The sequence below is a fragment of the Canariomyces notabilis genome (assembly GCF_033297395.1).
Source record: "Canariomyces notabilis strain CBS 508.74 unplaced genomic scaffold N656scaffold_9, whole genome shotgun sequence".
NCBI classification, from domain to species: Eukaryota; Fungi; Ascomycota; class Sordariomycetes; order Sordariales; family Chaetomiaceae; genus Canariomyces; species Canariomyces notabilis.
In genome coordinates this window covers 1-16,883 of record NW_027041831.1, presented here as the reverse complement: position 1 = coordinate 16,883, position 16,883 = coordinate 1, and the positions used below count along the sequence as shown (strand labels likewise).

Here is a 16,883-nt window from a genome sequence, read left to right as displayed (position 1 = left end):
CGACTTCTCCACGCCTCTCATAACCATGCAAAGATGACTGGATTCCATAAGTACAGCTACGCCCTGTGGTTTGAGGATTTCCATAAGGGCATTTGCAACCTCCTTGGTCAGCCTCTCTTGGATCTGGAGGCGACGGCTGAACATTTCGGCAATTCGGGCCAGCTTCGAGAGACCGATGACGGAGTGATAGGGGATGTATCCGATGTGCATCTTCCCTGTGAATGGCAACATGTGGTGCTCGCATATGCTGAAGATCTCAATGTCCTTGACTACCACCATCTCGCTGTGACTCTCGTGGAAGATGGCGTTGTTAACGATATCCTGGATCTTCTCGCCGTAGCCTTTTGTAAGAAACATCAGGGCCTTGGCGTATCGCTCGGGGGTGTTGAGGAGCCCTGACCGGGCTGGGTCTTCACCGACGCATTCAAGGATGGTCCTAACTGCATTACACATCTTGCTAAGTCGCTCTGCTGCTTGCTCAGAAGACTCTTCAAGTCTTGCTTGGGTCCCAATGCCTAAATGACAGCAAATGAGTCCGTTTAGCACAGTAGCAGGAGACGAACAGATTGCCACTGAATGACATACCTGGTCGGCTCAAGCCATCAAAGTCTGGTATCAAACTAGATGATCTCTGTTTCACATCCGGTCCTGACTCCTCCCTCGAACATGGGGAGTCTGGCTTATCACCCGGGTCTCTGGCGGCGTTGGCCATATGCTGTTGCTGCTTTTGGTGATTTTCATCAGAAGGGTTACCCCTACCCCTCGTCTTCTTCGTCCTCTCCCCTCCTAATTCTGAAGCATCACTGTGCTGAAAAATACTCCCGTTGTTGACCGAGGGTGTAGGCGACATCTTGCACCAGCTAAGAGGTCTAGTTGTTTGAGCCTTAGTAAGTAGCAAGGAGCTGATCAAAGTCTTCCAGAACCAAGGGCCTCTCTATCTAAAACAGGAGGGCACTGCCGTTATAATGTCTGGTCTCTGGAGTGACTCACTCTGGGCGGTTGCCTGCAGATTCGTCTTTAACTGCCTTTTGTTTGCACGTTGTTACCCTTCCCAAACATTGCGAAGAGGCCGAGATCAACACAGAGGAGGTCCTGCAATGTAGGCCTCACTACAGCGCATCCAATGATTCTAATCCTATTTCGCTTGAAATGCAATGAGGCCGACAGCCCCTCACATTGCTTTCGGTGTCATAGGCTGTCCAGCATGTTGGCACGGGTTTGTGTAGCACACACGGTTCTGCTTACATCGCCAGCGCTTTACCGACAAAATTTAATACAAGCTTGATTGCCTTTCTAGCAACTAGCTGTCAACAGCACTACATACTTGAAGACTTGCCCACACAAAGCAACCATTTCATCAATTCCACACAAGCACCTCTTCCGACTGCAAAAAACCACATTCTCACACGCAACTTGATCTCAGCTCAAAGCTCAATGGCTACTCTTGACTCCCTTAAGTTGGCACTCAGGGGCAAGGTCAAGGCCACAGGCCCGCCTACTCGTCATCTCCTGTCCGATGAAGAGTACAGCGCCGGATTCGATATCCTCTCGCAGGAAACAAGCTACCAGGACTTTGTCATCCCCCGGCTATCCCAATTGCTCGCGCCCCTCTTCGACTCCCGGGTCCGTGTCTCGGTGCTAGAGATTGGACCGGGCCCAACATCGGTACTGGGTTACTTGCCTGACCGCATGAGACGGAAGATCACAAAATACACCGCACTCGAGCCCAACGTATTGTTCGCTGCAAGACTAGAAAAATGGCTATGCCCTGCATCCCAAGCAACGCCTCCGCTCCCCTGCCTGGACAGCCCACCTGATATCTATCGGGTTCCGTTCGTTGTGGACTCGGAAGGCGCTACTACCGGTGCGCAAGGTCTCGACAGAAAGTTTGATGTTGTCCTCTTCTGTCACAGCATGTATGGCATGAGACCTAAGCATCGCTTCATCCGACAAGCGCTGGACATGCTTCCTGATCAGCCACATGGGGGTTTAGTGGTGGTCTTCCACCGCGAACGTCTGTCCCTGGACGGCCTGGTTTGCCAGCAAATGGCGTGTAACCCTACCGGCGTCGTCCGTGTAGCAGACGACGTCGAGGTAGTCGACCGCTTCGCCGCTTTCATCGCGGGTTTCACCGCACCCGCCACGGCCACCCGAGCGGAGTGGCGCGAGTTGTGCAGCGCCAAGGGCCGCCGCTGCCGTGATGAGAAAGTCGCCAACCAGTTCTATCTCCTTTTCAGTGCACCCACCGTCATGGTGGCGTTCACCAAGCATGCAACGACGGCGTTGCCGGAGCTTGCAGCTGAAGTCCCACTGTTGAGTGGGGACGGAGATGGGAAAGTTAAGAACCGGGAAGCCCGCCTCCGCCGTCCTGCTGCGATTGCGAGGCCGGTAGTGGTCGGACATGTCCAGGCGTGCGTCCGGTGGGCGCTCAAGCACCGTGTTGGATTGAGCGTCATCGGCGGGGGCCACAGCGGCCACTGTCTCTGGCCATGTGTCGTCAGCGTTGACATGCGCGCGTTTGGCCAAGTTCATATCCTTCCTGACCGGGAGGGTTCGGATTCTGGTCCCATGATTATCGCTGGGGCTGGTTGCACGACGGGTGACATCATCCGCAAAGCCATGGCGGTGGGCCTGACCGTACCCCTGGGGGCTCGCCCAAGCGTAGGCGCGGGACTGTGGCTACAAGGCGGTATTGGGCATCTAGCCAGGCTTCACGGCCTTGCGTGCGATGCTATTATTGGTGCCGTGGTGGTCAGCGTCGCTTCCGCCGAGGTTGTCGTCGTCGGTCGTGTGCCGGACCAGTACTGGCCGGCTGGTGCAGTGCACTTGAGCGAGACCGATCTGTTATGGGCTATGAAGGGTGCCGGTAATAATTTTGGCATTGTACTCAGCGTTGCCTTCAAGGCATATGCGGCGCCGACCTACTCTGTTCGAAACTGGGTTGTCAATCTGGGCGACCAGCGCGAGGCGCGGCGCAAGCTCAGTGACTTTGACAGATTGGTAGCCAGACAACTACCCAGGTCCTGTTCTGCCGATGCGTATCTGTACTGGGACAACGGGAGCTTGCGTCTCGGCGTGACTATGTTCGAGACATCTACAGCCGGGACTAGCTGCAAGACACCCCCAGCCGCACTCTCGAACATCGCTGCGATTCTAGGTCCACAAACAAGTTTCCGGACAGTGGATTCCGTCGGTGTGTTCAAAGCCGAGATGTACATGTCCGGGATACATGGCGGGCACGGTGGCGGCAAGACGTCCTCCTTCAAGCGTTGTTTGTTCCTGAAGCACATTGGAGAGACCAACATACCCGACATCCTGACGGCGGCTGTGGAGACGCGCCCTACACCACTCTGTTATCTCCATCTGGTCCATGGCGGCGGAGCAGTCGGCAACCTGGCGGCAGATTCCACCGCATTTGGCTGCCGAGACTGGGACTTCGCCTGTGTGGTGACCGGTGTCTGGCCTCGGGAGCAGGATGGGGCTGAGCCCGCTCGAGCCGCTGTGGACTGGGTCTACAGGGTCGTCGGGGAGTTGCTGCCCGTGAGCTGCGGAGCGTACGGCGCTGACCTCGGGCCAGACCCCCGAGACGCGGAGCTGGCTGTTAGGGCGTTTGGACCAAACTTAGCTCGCCTGGCTCATCTTAAACGCGCCTGCTGGGACCCGTGTAATGTGCTATCGTACGCCTGTCCACTCCCGAGGGCATCCATGGAGCCAAGGCTTATCGTTCTCGTCACCGGGAAGAGCGGCGCCGGAAAGGATTACTGCGCAGACATCTGGGTCTCCGTATTTAATAACAGAGGGTTCAAGGCATGCGCCGTTAGCATTAGCGAAGCGACCAAGCGCGAGTACGCGGCAGCCACTGGCGCTGATGTGAATCGTCTATTACACGAACGTGCCTACAAGGAGCAACACCGACCAGCATTGACAGCCTTTTACCAGAACCAGGTACAGCAACGGCCCCAGCTACCAGAGGAACATTTCTTGGAGGTGGTTAAAAGCGCTGTGGATGTGGACGTGCTGTTCATCACCGGCATGAGGGACGAGGCGCCGGTTACGTTCTTCTCGCACCTGGCACCGGACAGTACACTGGTCGAAGTTTACATTCAAGCTAGCCACAAGACGCGGCAAGCTCGCCGGACTGGCAACCGCGACGATGACCCGGATTCAAGTCCACCACCCTTGAACTACTGCCCCAGTTTCGTCTTCGACAACGACGTAACTGGAGACGGGGCGGTTAGAGCGTTTTCCGAGCACCACCTACTCCCCTTCTTCCACGAAGATCTGCAGCGGCTAGCAGCTATGGTGCGCTCAGTCCCGGACTTTCCACGCCCGGGCATCGAGTTCCGCCACGTGCTCGGGATCTCCCAGCAACCGGGCGGGCTGGCCTTGTGCACCGCCCTGCTGGAACGTCACTTCTCCCGCCAGTGGTCTGCGGTCGACGTGGTGGCATGTTGCGAGGCCGGTGGTTTTATCTATGCGTCGGCGCTGGCGGCCCGAGTCGACGTGCCCTTGGCGCTGATCCGCGAGGCTGGCAAGCTGCCCCCGCCTACCGTATCCATTGCCAAGTCCGCGTCATATATCTCAGCCTCGGCATCCAATCACGACTCCAAGGCAAGGATCGAGATTGACCAGGATTTGGTCCGTAAGGGTGCGTCTGTGCTGGTGGTGGATGATGTTCTCGCCACGGGAAAGACGCTCTGTGCGGTCCTCCAGCTGTTGGGTGAAGCTGGCGTCGATCCCGAAAATGTGAGTGTCATGGTCGTGGCCGAGTTTCCTGTTCACCGTGGCCGGGAACTGCTGCACCGGCATGGTTTTGGCAGAGTTAATGTTCAGAGTCTCTTGGTCTTTGGTGGCATATAGGCGGCGAAAACACCTAGCAGAGGAAGGGGGGTCTCTGACCGCATGTTCTGCCTTATGACATTGCAGTCCGGCACTAGCAAATTCAGGTTTCATGACAACATCATGGTACCTAGCCGGTGTTATAATGTTTCCTAGCCGGTGTCCAATGTTTATTTGATGGTAGGTACTTGCTAGTGCCGGACTATGATGTCATGGACAGACTATGTGGATAAAGACCCCCCCCCTTCCTCTGCTAGGCCCTTCCTCTGCTAGGCAGGGACATGTATAGACATACGGATTCTAGTCAATTCAACCACTACTTGGCTACTGCTCGCCAATCAGTATTCTCAATAAGTCAAGTAAGTCAAGTGACGCTTCCAACTTGGCTTACTTGGCTAGGTATTTTTATCGTATACTCGCCTTACTTGCAAGTTACTTGAGTCGACTTGTTTACTTGCCAAGACCTTTGGAAGAGGTTATTGCGAGCCGAAACCGCGCGCGATTCGAAAAGACCTCGGATTTGAGCGATAAATAGCCAGTTGAAGATGGGAAAAAGTCGCCAGAGCATGGAAAATGTCGCCAATATGTAGGTGACCGACGGGTAGGTAGATGGGTGGCCAACGGAGGACGGGAATTATCACCACTTTTCTACTGAACTGGTTAAAAAGTGGGGAGTATCCACAGGCAAGTAAGTACATACAGAGGACCCTCGATTTGGTTACTTGACTTATTCTGAAGGCCGACTTGGCTTACTTGCTGGCTGGTCGACTTGCCTTGCCTTGAGTAAGGTATTGGACATGACTTATTGAGAACGCTGTCGCCAATCGCACTGTGTCGGAGAAGACGGAGGAAGGAAGAGAGGTCAACGTAGTGGAATTGTCAGGGCTACTGAAGAAAGCAAGAAAAGGAGGGGAAATCCCAGGGCCAACGTATAGGCCAGAAATAGGGGCGTGTGGCTGGCTGAGGTAAGCAGCCAGTGTGGGCCGGGCCCAGGCCCACACGACGCTAACTGATCAGCCCGAGCCCTATTTTTTTGAACGCGTCTGACAAGTCAGTAACGTCCCTCTCAAAATGCTCCGGTTCCAGCACCCTCCTCAGCATCGGAAATACCCTCGAATCCCCACAGATATCCCCGAGCACCTCCATTCCATTTAGCATGCTCTCTAACTGCGGCAACATGTCAGGAGAGAACTTCTCGGCAATACCTATCGGGGTGCAGGTCGCCCCGTCAATCACGGCCTGACTGAATGGCGAGAGCCCCAGACCTAGAAACACGCGCAGTTGCTTCAGCCTACCATAGCGGCAGCATAGGTGCTGCAGGCCCCAACCTTTAGGCATTGCCTGGGTGACGTTGCTCTCATCGAGCAGCAGGAGGCGGCGGGTGAGTTGGCCATCGTCGTCTCCGCCGTGCTTGATGACGGTCAGAAGCATGAAGAAGAGGACCACATGGCGCGTTTTCGGATTCTCGGGCAGGTAATCGAGTAGCAGCGGGATCACGTCGGCCGGGGGACCGCGGTCGAAGTCGTCTGAGCAGATGAGTATCTCGGGCACGAGCTCCGGGAGTAGGCGTTTGATGATACGGGACGCCTTCTTCTGCCCCACGGCAGTTTGCGTGGCCTCGATGATACGGCGCAGTATTGGTGCGCGATTCGGGGTTTTGAGTGCGAGTGCCGCGGTGACTACAAGATGGTTGGAGCGTGGCTTGATCCAATCTACCTCGGTCCGTTCCAGGAGGGCTTCGATAGTTTGAAGGTCACACGCCCCACTATGGATGGCCGCCGCAAGTGCACTGTGGCCGCGTCGGTTGGTTTTGTTCGGGTCAGCGCCGGCCTCAAGAAGAACAGTTACCGCGTCGCGGAAACCTACTTCGCATGCGCAATGCAAGGGCGTCCTCCCGTCCGCGGCAGCCCGGTTCGGTTGCGCGCCATGGGAGAGCAAGACCTTGACCACCGCGACAGCTTTGAAGAACGCGGCAATGTGGAGCGGTGTGTTGAGGTATCTATCCGTGGCCGAGGGCGAAATGCCTTTCTCGAGCAACCAAACAGCGACAGCGTCTTGGTTGAACTGGGCCGCGCGGTGAAGAAGCGTCTCGCCATTGGTACTGGCCTTAGATACTTCACACCCGGCTGCCACGAGATATTCCAGCAGGCGGAGGTCCCGATGGACCGACCCTGACACGACGTAGTGCAACGGCGTCTGCCCAATCCGATCTCGGTGCTCGACAATGCATTGGGCGGCGAGCAGCTCCTGCACCACATCGACGTGGCCCCCATAAGCGGCGAGGTCCAGCACGGTCCGGCCCATGTCGTCTTCGTGGGTGAGACTCCAGCCATGGGACAGTAAAATCTGAACTAGAGGCACGTTTCCAAAATACGCAGCCAGATGGAGTGCCGTCCACCGATGTGGGCGAACACCAAAGCTTCGAATCGTCTTGGAGATGCTACCGAGCTCCAGCAGCCGGGATGCCCCCCTGACGAACCCGTATTCGGCGCATACGCACACCAAGAGGGCTCTCTTGAGTTCGTCAACATCTTCCAGGCGTTCTCCGCGGCCGTGTTCCACCAGGACCGCACAGAGCCGGGTCATTGCAGGTTCGCCAGTCTCCATCAGTATCGGGATATCAGGTTCACCCACACTGAAGCGCCACCCGAGGCGCGAGTCAGCCCCTCCAGCTCCGCTGCTACCCTTGTCACTCCTGCTGTTGGTAGCTTCCTCGCCACTACTGTCCCGATCATTGCTCATTTCATCAACAGTCGACATGTTCTTGACGATGAATTCAAGGAAAGACACTCGGCTGCCCCTGAGCCTTGCGCCAACGACGCTGACCAGACTCGGATCGACCCTTGCTCCATGTTGTATAAACAACTCCATAATTCTCTGCCGACCCTTCGATGCCGCCATTCTCATGGAATATCCCTTGTCAAAATTGGGATCTAAGCCACCCATGAGAAGAGTCTTGACGGCTTCGACGTGATTGTATGTAGAGTAGGTACCAATGTTAGTTCATCATTTTTTGTCACGGGAATTAACTCTTACTGATTATTGCGAAATGTGCAGTTGTGGCGCCCGCCTCGTCCAGCGCGTTTGGGTTGCCACCTCGGTCAAGAAGCAACTGTATCAGTTCGGGGATGCCATCTTGGGCTGCCAGATGTAGGAGCGTCCGCCGCATTTCGTTGCGCCGCATGACGTGGTTGACGTCCGCGCCGGCCTCCAGCAGGACCCGAACGTTGGCGATTTTCTGACCCTGTATGGCCGCCATAAGTGGACTGCCGTTCCATACTCTGTCCGTAGCGTCGACTTGAGCGCCGGCGTCGATGAGATACTTGACGACGCTGCCATCGCTACACGCCCCCCTTTGGGCAGCGATGTGCAGGACCGTCGCTCCGCCAAGGTCTTTTTCCTTCGCACTAGCACCAGCCTTGATTAGACGCTCAACGGGGCCGATGTCTTCGGCTTCCTCGCAAACGTAATGGAGAAACGGTCGACCTAACCGGGAGTGCATTCGGTTGACACCCCAGCCGGCCTCGCGAAACGCCTCGAGTACCTTCTCCTGCCTCTTGACATACGCCTTTGCCATCAGCCGGAGCACGTCGTACTCCTGCATAGGGTCCATCTCGGCGGGAAGCGCATTTTTGATGAGCATTTCAGCCATCTCTTCGTCGGTTCGATCCAATGCGACTTGTAGAGGGTGCGGCTGCTTTAGGTTCTCCTGATCCTTGACAATCTTGTTTCCCGTCACAGCCGATGCATCGTCGCCAGAAGCGACCGAATCAATGTCATCGCCCGCCTCTGAATCCGAGTCTGCATCGTTAAGACTGGGAACTTGCTGCCGGGCGAGAATATCGGCTCCCGAGCCCACCAAGAGTGCGCCAAGCTCGACCGATCCCGGCGAGCCGAGTTCGGCTGCCACGTGAAGTGGTGTCTTGCCATCATCGTTGCGCGTATCCACTGGGAAATTAGATTCAAGGAGGTAACCGACGAGTTCAATGTCGCTTTTCCGAACGGCGAGGTGTAGAATGCTGTCTCCGAACGGATTGTCGCATGCGTAGGCCTGCAGGAAAGCCTCCGCATCTTGTCGCTCCGACCATGGAGACGCAGCCATGGTGACTGCTTGGTTGTCCTGGGAAGCTCAGTTGCGTTGAGAACCTGAGTTGCGACACAGAACAGAGGTAGTGAACCCGACAAATAGAGGAAAAACGAGCTGGCTCGGAGGGGTCGGACGGAGCAAGCCAGCTGAGGATGAGGCTCTTGCCGCCGCGGGGATGGAGCGCAGTCCGTGTGACCGTGTTGCCACCCGCAGGAGAATATTGGAAGTTGGCGTGGTGTGATCTGGGATGCGATTGGACATTGTCCTTGGGGCTGCTTTCAGCCCTTCACGGAGGAGCTAGGTTGGGAACGCTCTGACGCTCCTGCTTCCGCTCACCGCAATCTGCTCATCATCCCACACCCCCACACTTGTCACGGTCTTCTCGGAGGAGAGGAATAGGGTCCTCGAATTTCCCGTCCCAAGCCAGATTCTCCGCACCGTGACAGCAATGGCGTCCTTCACCAAAGACCAGGAGGAATATGCTTCATACACCTGCGACAACGCAGGCGACCAAATCAACCAGGATGTCAAGAGCCCGATCTTGCCCTCCGAAAATTCCAAACATGGACGGAGAGAAACCGCCCCTGGGCACACAATACTTTCGGCCCTGCCTTCGACAGCCAGCGAAAACCTCCCCATCACGTACCAGTTAATGCTGCTGATCAACCAAGCCAAGTTCAACGGTGGAATTGTCAGCACCGGATTTGGAATGCAAGACTTCGCTGCGCATGGCTCCCGCCAGGTCGCCCGAGGGGGCTACTTCCAGACGCGTGAGTTCGACGGTCTCGGTGTGGCCAAGTATCCCATCTTTGCTACGGCCTCGACTGAGCTCTCGGCCAAAAGCTACAAGGCCGTCGCGAACGAGTTGCGTGTCCTCTCGCATCCCCCGCTCATGAAGCATCAAAATATCGTCAATATCATGACCATCGGCTGGACCAGACTGGACCCTGTCGCTCCCACCTGGATGCCCATGATCTTCCTCGAACCGGCCGACCTCGGCACCTTGACCAAGTATTTGTCCGACAACCGCCCAGGGGTGGACTCAAAACTGGACATTGCACGCGATGTGGGGGCAGGACTGCAGGCGCTGCATGCTTGCGGGATTATGCACGGAGACCTCAAGATGGACAACGTCTTGATGTTCAAGGGAGAGAATGGCAAGGTTCGGGCCAAGCTCTGCGACTTTGGGTGTTCCTACATTATGAAGTCCCGCGAAAATGAGGACGAGAGCGCTGAGGTGGAAATCACGACGGGCACAAAGCCGTGGAACTCCCCCGAGCTGAACCGCAAGGTTCCGGTTTCGCTTCTGCGAAACGTGGACGCATATTCCTTTGGCCTGCTGGTTTGGAGCGTGTTCCTCAATGGGCGCAACCCGTTTGAAGGGATGGACGAGGACGACATTGACCACCGCAAGGCGCAGGATCTCATAATTTCGGACGCTTCACTGTCACTTGAGGACCAATACAACAAGAACACGATTCTCCAGGGCAAGCTTTCCAGCCACGACAGAACTCACCTCTACATGCGAGTTGCAATGCCGAAGCGATGCTTTCGGTACACCTTGGCTTGGGCGGTTCAAGACCGCGATTTGGATACCGCCATAAACAGCCTGTCGTTTGAGAATCTCTATGGGTAAGGACGTATCCCAAGACAATATTCTGTTTTCGCCTTCTAACCGAAAATACCTCTAGGATGGTAGGATCCAAGGATGACATGATCTTGGAAACGTCAAGGGTTACCTTCGGTACGGTGAGTACCTTACCTAATTTATTAAACCACTTAATTCTCTGCGAAAAGATGATAACTGACGCGTCTTAATCCAGACTGGGATTGAGTTTCTCAGACTCTTCGACATCCCGTGGACCGCCAAGGTCATGTTCCTCCGATCCCTCGAGCAAATAGCAGCAGACGAAAGCAACTCAGACGATACGAGAGCCGGGGCCTATCTGCAGCTCTGCTACGCGCACCTCGACTCATTCGGGACATCCACCGACTTTGAAAAGGGGATTAGATGCCTAAAGGCAGCCGCAGGACTTGGTTCCACTACAGCTGCCTCCATTCTTCACCCCCTAATCCTTGCGACCGGACATACGATTGACCCTGAAATTGAGAAGAGTTTGAAGGAATGGTTGGTCAAGGCAGTGGCCGCTGGCTCCTTGTTAGCTCGCAGAGAGCTTCAAATGTTGGACGAGGATCCAGCGACTTTGAGAAAGGCTGAGGAAGAACGCAGGTTGTGGATGGGGGCAAAGACGCCTACCGCCAACGGGTTCGCTGATGCCGAACATGTCGACAAGATGTTTCTTCCGATAAATCTACCGGTGCTGCAGGTGCTTCTCGGTGCTGGCCAAGAATCTGTCCTTGAGCCACTGGGCGGCCGCCAGTTGAGGTTCATGAGTCTCTCCAAGAACACATATCTCCATGCCGGAGCCGCGTTGGGCGTTGACCACGATCACTTTCGCAGTGCCATCTCCGTGGTGGATGACGAGACGGTCAACGCTCAGGATCAGGCTGGGAACACAGCACTCCATCTGGCCATCCAGTTTGGAAACGTCAAGATAGCTCAAATCCTTCTGGAAATGGGTGCAAGTGCATCGCTGACTAACAAACGCGGGGAGACGCCATGGCATTGGCTCATATCCTTGGGCGATGAGGATGTTCGTCTGCTGACGCTCCTGATGAGGGACGATGCCGAGGGTCTTGAGAGCTTCGCAGCGGGGAGAAATACCCTCGACAATCAATACGCGGTCGAACACGGCGGGACGCCGCTGCATTGGGCTGTGCAGATGAACCGTCATACTATGGCCGTCGAACTTCTCGACTGCGGCGCTGACCCGCTCCTTGAATATCGAGGCTTGTCGCCCATCGACCTGGCCATCGACCGCAATGCGCCTGAGCTTTTGGAATTGCTTCTCCAGTCCGCTGCCGAGAGCGGGCGGGATGTCTTGCCAATGCGGACGTTGACCGACTTGACAAACACCCATAACCCCATTGACAAAAACGAGTCGAGCGTCGACAGCCTGCTCCTCCAGGCAACTCTCATCCGACCCATGCACGAGCGCCTCTTGTACGGCGGCTCTGCTTGGCTTGCTGGTCAGACATCGACACTGAAGATTCTCCACGAGCACGGGCATTTGCCATCGTGGGACGAGGAAAACAATCAGGCCAGGTTGGGTGCGTTTCGCGTACTCAGCTTCTCCAGCACTACGGGACCTGAGATGATGGACGCGATGATCGAAGTAGCAGGAATTTTTCCCAGCAGTCCCGAGAGTGATGTAAAGGATGATTCTGGGAGCACCGACGAGGCCGCCCTGAAATTCTGGAAGACCGCCTTGCAGAACATCGTCAAGACTAGCACGCCCACCATGCTGCATTATACGATTCAAAAAGTTCGGGAATACTCATCGACTTCCCGCCTCGACGATGCAGACGCGCTTCTCTATCAATACTGCGCCTCCCTTACAGCCGACGTATCCGTGGTCGAGACCCTCTTGAAGGACTGTTCCAGTGTGGACTGCGCCACCGAGGATGGACGTACTCCGTTGATGAACGCGGTGCGCAACCGCAATTTTGAGATTGCCACGTACCTTCTTGAGCGCGGTGCCGACCCGGGTCGCTGGTGGGTCAACAATGACGACGACAAGGAACGCCTACATGTATACATACTGTACGAGTACGTCGTCAACAACACCGACGTTGACGTCGTCCCGCTCAAGTACCTCCTCGAACCGACGCACCCATTCCCAGACAAGATGCCACCATTCCTCATCGGACCCGACAGCAAAGACACTGTGCTCCACCAAGCCTGCAAAGACGGAAACCCCGTCATCGTGGACTACCTGCTCTCCAAGTTTTGCTCAGAGGACCACATAAACCACCACGGCGAGGGCGGCTTCACCGCGCTGCACCATGCCGTCTTCAACGGTCACGCCGACCTGGTCGCGAAGCTCTGCGAAGCCGGTGCCGATGTTAACGTCAGGAGCGGCGTCAGCAACATGATGAACCGGCTACGCACACGCCCACTCGATCTCTGCTTCTGGCGGGCGACACAGAGTGTGGAGTTTTTGGCCAGAAAGTTCGGGCTCGAGCGGACAAAGGAGGATATCTATCTCGGCCGCTTGCGCATCGCCGACCTCCTGCAGCGGCGCTACGGTGCGCGCCGCGCGGACCGCTTCCTCGCGCACCGCAGCGTGGCCATGAGCCTTGCTGTCGGTGCCGCTGAGAAGGGCTTGATCCGGTTGCTGGCCGAAGCCCTCCGCATCGTGGGCAAAGAGATGGTCTCGACCGGCTACAGGCATGTCGACTTTCCGATTTTACTGACGAACCTGCTTTGGCTTGCCGCGACGAAGGGCCATGTTAGTGCGACGCGTCTTTTGCTCGGTCTCGGCGCCGATCCGAATCAGCGGTCACCCAAGGGAGTCTCACTTCTGCATATGGTGGCGGGGCTGGGCCTGGCAGAGGTGGTGTACGTCCTGGTCAAAAAGGGCGGTGCTGACATCAACGCCGAAGATCCCGCGGGGGAGTCGGTGGCGTCGTATTCAATGAGGTCGAACGACGTTGCAACGGTTCGAATGGCGAAGAGCCTAGGTGGGTATTTTACCATGCCCAGGGCCAGTATGGCGAGAGCTCTTGGCTTTGAGCCACCTTTCAGCGTCAAGTTTACTGTCAAGGTTGGTGGCGAACCGAGCGATGACGAACTTGGTGACTCGGACGAGGAAGAGAAGACCAGTGGAGGCGCAGAAGGCGACGAAGATGACGACGGCGACGAAAGCGATAGTGGTCCCGACGATGGACCTCGGCCGGAGGAGCACGGGGTTAGTACGCAGGGTTGAAAACTCAGGGAATCCGCTCTAGGGCGCGGAATTACTTACCACCCAGTCAGGTGGCTGACTGTACCGACTTTCAAGACTCGGGCGTCTTCATGTATCATATCAGGGAACCAATCTGCTAGCGTTCGAACACGAAGACCACCTTACTGCGCCTGTTTGCAGCACCCACGCAATACGCTATAAACATGTAAGTAAAACAGCTCCGCCAGGTTACCTCCACGCTTCTCCTCATCGTCCATCTGCATCGCATCCTCCTCTGCTTCCTGACCCTCTCCGGACCCGTAAGCGCCCGTCCAAATCTCGTCTCCATCCAGACAAGCCATGACAGCCGCCTTGTAAGCCTCGCCCATGCGATGGGCCATCTCACGCCCGCATACGTGTAACAGCCGCCGCCGGAACTCGCCTGCGTCCGCGCCAGACCCGGACTCAGATACAGACGAGCTGTAATAGTGCGCATCCTGCCACGTGCCGATCTCGGAGAGCACGACTCCGAGCGAGAAAATATCGAAGCGCTGCTCAAATCGGCGGTGGTGTCCTGATGCGCCCCGCTGGTAAAGTGTTAACCTTGCGCGGAGTAGGAAAAAGGAAGAAACAGAAAAAAAGACTTACCAACTCAGGATGCTGCCAAAACCGCCACGGCGACAACCCCCCATCTCGCAGGTCAATGGTGCGCTCACCAGGGCGTTCACGGCGCGCAAGCCCGAACCCGAGGAGCTGCGGCGAGTCAAAGCCTATGCGGCTCAAGTTTCCCATAGGGACGACGTCGCGGGACTGATAGAGGACAACATTGTGGCTCGTAATCGTCTTATGCATCCAGTCGACGCTGAGGAGCGAGAGGACAGCGTCGGCGAGCGCCACAGCCAGTTCGTAGCGCTGTTCGAGGGACGGGAGGACCATGTTGTTGTTACCAGAGGGTGTGCTAGGCTTCTCGGCTCCGATGGAGTACTTATTGCGTGGGAGAAAGGAGTAGAGAGAGCGGGGCGGTTGGGACGGAGCGGCGAAGGGCGGAAGCTGGTACACGAGAGCGAAGGATGTTCGACTCTGGCGGAAGAAGCCGGTGCAGAGCGGGAGAGCTGGGAAGTAAGGGTGGCCAGCGCTGCGGAGGAGAGTGCAGAGGATGGCGTAGCGCTCGTTGAGAAGTTCGAGGTCTTCCTCTGTTAGGGACGGGGGAAAGGTGACCCATTCAAGGATTACAGATTGGATATCATGTTCAGACGTCTTGTGCCGCGCCATAACCCTCTTGGAGATACCGGTGGCCGCACCTAAGTAATCAATGTCAAATATAAGCGTCGCGCTATTTAACACAACCTCCTCCAGCTCTTTAGCAGAGATGTCTTGCGAGCTCTCGTCTACTCTCCGGGCCTTGACCATCATGGCTTGGTAGATCTGGTCGTGGAGCTGGTTGTGCACTGAGGACGTAGCGCCACCAATACCCCTGAGTTCCGAGGGCGATTCCGAGAGCGACAACGCCTTTACATTGATGAGTCTGTCTGCTGCGTGCCGTTGCTGCTGGGGTAGGAGTTCCCTGAGCGCATCGTTGCAGGACTTAAGTGTCTGGATGTGTGCCATGACCCTGTCACGGTCGTTGGTGTCGTCCTTGAGCGACCAGGTGAACGTCACTTTGCGGAAGAAGCTGGTTGTCTTTGCCCGGCGCTGACGAAGGCCCATGTCCTTTGCGACCTCAGCAGCCACCCGCGGGTTCCGGAATAGTGGTAGGCTACCGGGGAGATCGCTCCTGGCCCCAAGGCCCACATCCGAAGGGCTCGGGCTGCTAGGGGTGTCGGCATTGCCATTGTCATCCTGAAGCGAATACTTTTCACGCAGTTTCTGGAGCGCCTGAAGACACTGGTAAACCTGGCTGATGACGGTCAGCACGTGGCTCTCGACCCGATGGTACTCCATTGTGAGGCCCTGCGCGTCGGCCGCGACGAGGATGGCTCGCCGCAGGGAGCTCTCGCTGACGACGAGGGAGCGCGAGACCGGGTCGACGACAAACAAGCCGCTCTGCTGAAGCCATGTTTCAAACCGAAAATACTCGATTGCGATTAACGCCGACAGAGTACCTTCAGTTTGCCAGTTCAATTAGCATGAGGTGGAATTCTCAAGAGTCCTGTGCAACTGGCATCGCACCTGCGCTCTCTGCAAACTTGCGGGCCGAGGATACATGACGGAAGAGATGAAATGCCTGCACGAGCAGCGATGTCGCCGCGCCTACGCTGCCGAAGGCGTCCATGTTTCGGGGTGGGGTCCGGTGGGTGTCACAATGTCACCTTACGATTTCATGTTGGCATCCCAGTCTTGGGAATAGAACTCCTTGTTTGTGCGTTACCGGTTTGCAAGGCGAAAAGAAGGCTTTATAGGTCGAGGGTATGTTGTGCTTCGAGCAGCAGCAGCAAGAAAAAGGAGGTGAGAAAAGCGGGGGATATGCAAGTCTTCGGTGGTCGAGCAGTTCAGAGCCTTTTAGCATCCTAGGGTGATGTTCTAGGTAAGAGAATTGGAGCGTGCTCTAGAGGGATTGCGTTCTAGAATTACCTAGTCAGTAGGTCCACATTTTAAGCAAAAGGGGTCTACCTTTATAGGCAATAGTTAACTACAATTAAGTAGTGTTCAATGGTCGTGGTCCGGGCGGGGCCGCCCCTCCCACCTCTGGCAGAACCCGACGTGTGAGGCAGGGCCCCACCAAGAGGTGCCCACAATTTCTACAGGGGGCACGGGCCGCCCAGGCCGGGGTGCCCGCCAACCTAGGCTTCAACCATGTCACGGAATGACCATTGTTGGCGGCCTGAGAGCCGTCGCCAGGACCAAAGGATGCCTGGCAGCCAATCGCTTAAGGAACCAATCAGGAAGTTATCACTGGCAAGGCAAGGCACGTGTGGTGATAATTAGGGAAGTTCACCATCATCACGGACGATACTGGTGATAATCGACATTATCACCAGTGAACATAGTGAAACGGAGCATTATATATACTAGCTAGCTAGTCACTCGTTAGGAGGACCTTCAGAAGGTTCTCAAGTAAGCAATGCAAGCAGTTGTCTTTACTACTGTGTGAACACTTGCTTGTGCACTTGTTGTAGACCCTTTGGCTCTACCGAACCTCACCCCGTTCAAGTCGACCTTCAGTCTGAGGA

General features: G+C 56.1%; 5 protein-coding genes across 5 annotated transcripts in view; 2 read left to right on the top strand and 3 right to left on the bottom strand.

The window, feature by feature from the left end:
- N656DRAFT_751939 (GTP cyclohydrolase I) overlaps positions 1 to 1,022 on the bottom strand; it is a 1,584-nt gene extending 562 nt beyond the window's left edge. Inside the window, exons 1-2 of the mRNA XM_064813024.1 lie at positions 586 to 1,022; positions 1 to 515 (exon numbers count right to left, since the gene is read on the bottom strand). Of these exons, the coding sequence (XP_064670530.1) occupies positions 1 to 515; positions 586 to 850 (780 nt within the window). The 5' untranslated portion in view covers positions 851 to 1,022. The remainder of the gene's footprint in view (positions 516 to 585) is intronic.
- A 412-nt stretch (positions 1,023 to 1,434) lies between these two features.
- N656DRAFT_708213 (phosphoribosyl transferase domain protein) lies at positions 1,435 to 4,860 on the top strand (the record flags this gene model as incomplete). Its single annotated transcript, XM_064811488.1, has 1 exon — positions 1,435 to 4,860. One exon carries the CDS (start codon positions 1,435 to 1,437, stop codon positions 4,858 to 4,860), a length of 3,426 nt encoding a protein of 1,141 aa, XP_064670529.1.
- A 2,975-nt stretch (positions 4,861 to 7,835) lies between these two features.
- N656DRAFT_778464 (ankyrin) lies at positions 7,836 to 9,076 on the bottom strand. The gene has a single exon (XM_064815015.1). It carries the CDS (start codon positions 8,939 to 8,941, stop codon positions 7,865 to 7,867), a length of 1,077 nt encoding a protein of 358 aa, XP_064670528.1. The 5' UTR covers positions 8,942 to 9,076; the 3' UTR covers positions 7,836 to 7,864.
- A 298-nt stretch (positions 9,077 to 9,374) lies between these two features.
- On the top strand, positions 9,375 to 13,755 carry N656DRAFT_797512 (ankyrin; the record flags this gene model as incomplete). Its single annotated transcript, XM_064817651.1, has 3 exons — positions 9,375 to 10,558; positions 10,618 to 10,675; positions 10,750 to 13,755. The coding sequence occupies 3 exons, from the start codon at positions 9,375 to 9,377 to the stop codon at positions 13,753 to 13,755; spliced, it is 4,248 nt and encodes a 1,415-aa protein (XP_064670527.1).
- Positions 13,756 to 13,895: 140 nt separating this feature from the next.
- Positions 13,896 to 15,985, bottom strand: N656DRAFT_797511 (uncharacterized protein; the record flags this gene model as incomplete). The annotated part of the gene is made up of 3 exons (XM_064817650.1): positions 13,896 to 14,300; positions 14,362 to 15,815; positions 15,883 to 15,985. 3 exons carry the CDS (start codon positions 15,983 to 15,985, stop codon positions 13,896 to 13,898), a joined length of 1,962 nt encoding a protein of 653 aa, XP_064670526.1.
- Positions 15,986 to 16,883: the final 898 nt, after the last annotated feature.